Source organism: Rissa tridactyla, chromosome 2 (genome assembly GCF_028500815.1).
Source record: "Rissa tridactyla isolate bRisTri1 chromosome 2, bRisTri1.patW.cur.20221130, whole genome shotgun sequence".
NCBI lineage: Eukaryota > Metazoa > Chordata > Aves > Charadriiformes > Laridae > Rissa > Rissa tridactyla.
The window spans coordinates 91315260-91317872 of record NC_071467.1 but is presented as its reverse complement, the minus strand read 5'-3'; the positions used below and the strand labels follow the sequence as shown (position 1 = coordinate 91317872).

The 2613-nt window shown below is 70.3% G+C and overlaps 1 protein-coding gene across 1 annotated transcript; it reads left to right on the top strand.

The window, feature by feature from the left end:
- Positions 1–550: 550 nt before the first annotated feature.
- FOXQ1 (forkhead box Q1) lies at positions 551–1810 on the top strand. The gene has a single exon (XM_054190573.1). The coding sequence runs from the start codon at positions 620–622 to the stop codon at positions 1808–1810; it is 1191 nt and encodes a 396-aa protein (XP_054046548.1). The 5' UTR covers positions 551–619.
- Positions 1811–2613: the final 803 nt, after the last annotated feature.

The following is a 2613-nucleotide window of genomic DNA, read 5'->3' as shown; positions in this document are numbered from 1 at the left end:
CCCGGCACTAAGCGGGGCCGAAGCCGGAGAAGCGGAGTAACCCCGACGTCCCTCGAGAGCTTCTCCCCGCGCCCGGGGACCGCCGGACGGTAACATCGGCAGCGGCCCCGAGGAGGACCGGGCTCGGGGGGAGGCGGAGAGGAGCCGGCTCCGGCAGCCGCCCGCCCGCCCGCTCGCACCGGCTCCGCGGGGGCCTCCTCGCCCCTCTGCGGCAACCCGCTCTCCTCCGGCCCCATGGAGCAGCCGGAGTAAAGAGCGAGAAGGACAAAAAAAAAGGGGGGGGCGGAAAGAGAGCGAGCGCCCCGGTGGGGGAGAAGGAGGTGGAAGCCGGAGGAAGCGCCCCGTCCCCCGCCGAGGGCAGCAGGGCACCCGCCGGCGGGGAAGGGGCCAGCCCCCCGCCAGCGACCCCCGGGGCGGCCGGGTGAGGCGGGCGCGGAGCCCCGCTGCCCTGCCCCGCCTGCCGCCGCCGAGCTGTCCGAGCCGGAGCCGGGGTAAAAACCTACCCCCTCACACCCTCCGCCCGGGTCGCCTCGGCGTCCCCCGCCGCCCTTGACGCCGCGCCAAGGGTCGGGGGTCGCACCCGCCCGGCAGAGCCGGGCGTGCCGCCGGCGCCGCCGCCATGAAGCTGGAGGTGTTCTCGCAGCACTACGAAGACAAGCTGAGCGCCGGCAGCGATCAGGAAGGCAGCGGCTCCCTCTCCCCGGCGCCGGCTGAAAGCGAGCTGGGCTCGGACGGCGACTGCGCCGTCAACAGCCCCGGCGGCGGGGCCGGGAGGCCGGGGCACCCCCCGCCGCCGACTCCCGCCCCGCAACCGCCGCCGCCGCCGCCTGCCGAGAGCGCCAAGGGGAAGCCCTACACGCGGCGGCCGAAGCCGCCCTACTCCTACATCGCCCTGATCGCCATGGCCATCCGCGACTCGGCCGGCGGCCGCCTGACCCTGGCCGAGATCAACGACTACCTGATGAGCCGCTTCCCCTTCTTCCGCGGCGCCTACACCGGCTGGCGCAACTCGGTGCGCCACAACCTCTCCCTCAACGACTGCTTCGTCAAGGTGCTGCGCGACCCGGCGCGGCCCTGGGGCAAGGACAACTACTGGATGCTCAACCCCAGCAGCGAGTACACCTTCGCCGACGGCGTCTTCCGCCGCCGCCGCAAGCGCCTCAGCCGCGCCGCCCCGCCGCCGCCGCCGCCGCAGCCCGCCCGCCCCGCAGCCGCCCCGCCGCCGCAGGAGGCGGCCGGAGCGGGCGCCGCGTCCCCCGGCGGTTCCCCGCCGTGCTGTTGCGCCTCCTCGCCCTGCCGCTGCGCGCCTGGCCCCGCCGACAAGGAAGCAGCGGCGGCAGGCGGCGGGGCGTCCGCGTCGGCGGCGGGGAGCGGCGGCGCCAAGTTCTCCAGCTCCTTCGCCATCGAGAGCCTCCTCCGGCGGCCGGCGGGGCCCCGCACCGCCCCGCAGCCGCCGCCTCCGGCGCACGTCCGCCTCCTCTGGCCGCCGCCGCCCGCGCCCCCGCACCTGCTGCCCGGTCCGTACCCGCTGCTCCCCTACCCACCTGCCGCGCAGCCCCCGCCCGCCGCCGCCGCCCTCTACGGCGGCGGCCTCCTGCAGCTCTGCGCCTACGGGCTGGGCGAGCCGCCGCCGCCGCCGCTGCTGCTGGCGGGCGGGCGGCAGGCGCTGGCCCCGGGCGAGCCGCCGGAGCGGCCGCGGGCGCCGCTCTTCCCCGCCGTCCTCCCCAAAGGCGGGCGGGGACCGCCGCCCGGTTCCCCGCTCTACGGGCCTCTCCGGCTGGCCGGGCCGCTGGAGACCCCCCTGGCTTAATGGAGCCCCCCCTCTCCTCCCCTGCGAGGGGCCTGCCCGGGGAGGCGGGGAGGGGGAAAGGAGGAGGCTCTGGATCCCGCACTTTAACTCCAGAGGCGACCAAAGCCTCCAAGCAAAAGCCTCGGTGACTGTGCCTTACTGAAATGACAGTGGGTTTAACGTAAACCAAAAGAAAGGAAAAAAAAATATCAAAAAAGCAAAACAATTGTCGTTTTGGACATAGCCATGAGCCTCAAGTGCTTCTTACTGTTCGCTGAGACTACTTGACTTCAGCCACCCTCTCGCCGCCTCCTTTCTGTCCCCCCTCTTGTCCCCACATCCCCTGCCACCGAAGCCTCGGGCAGGGGGTGTCCCCGCGGAGACCCGCGGCGGCGGCAGCCGGGGGATGCGCTGTGCACTCGGGATGGCGGGGAGGAGGGAGGGGGGGCCGGGGAAGCCTGCCGGGGGGGTGGGGAGGGATGGGGGGGTCGGGGGCTGCTGTGAAGCCGTAGGTCTGTACTGCAAAGCAATGCATCACTGTGCCAAAAGAAACCTTTTCTCCTGTCCGGCAACTAGCATTTCGTGGGAAGGGAGGACATTAAATTATTTATAAAAAGTAGTGTTTCTAACACAAAGAGAGTGCAGCTTTTTTAATTAATTATTGTTCTTGGGGGAGGCGGGAGAGGGGAAGAGGCTCAAGGAATTGTCAGGCGTTGGCGTTGTACATTTAAGGCCGAGACCACTGCTACTGGAAAGAGAAGAGTAATTTTTTTTTCGTATTTTATTTTTGTGTATATAATATATGTGCGTGTGCATTTTATTGA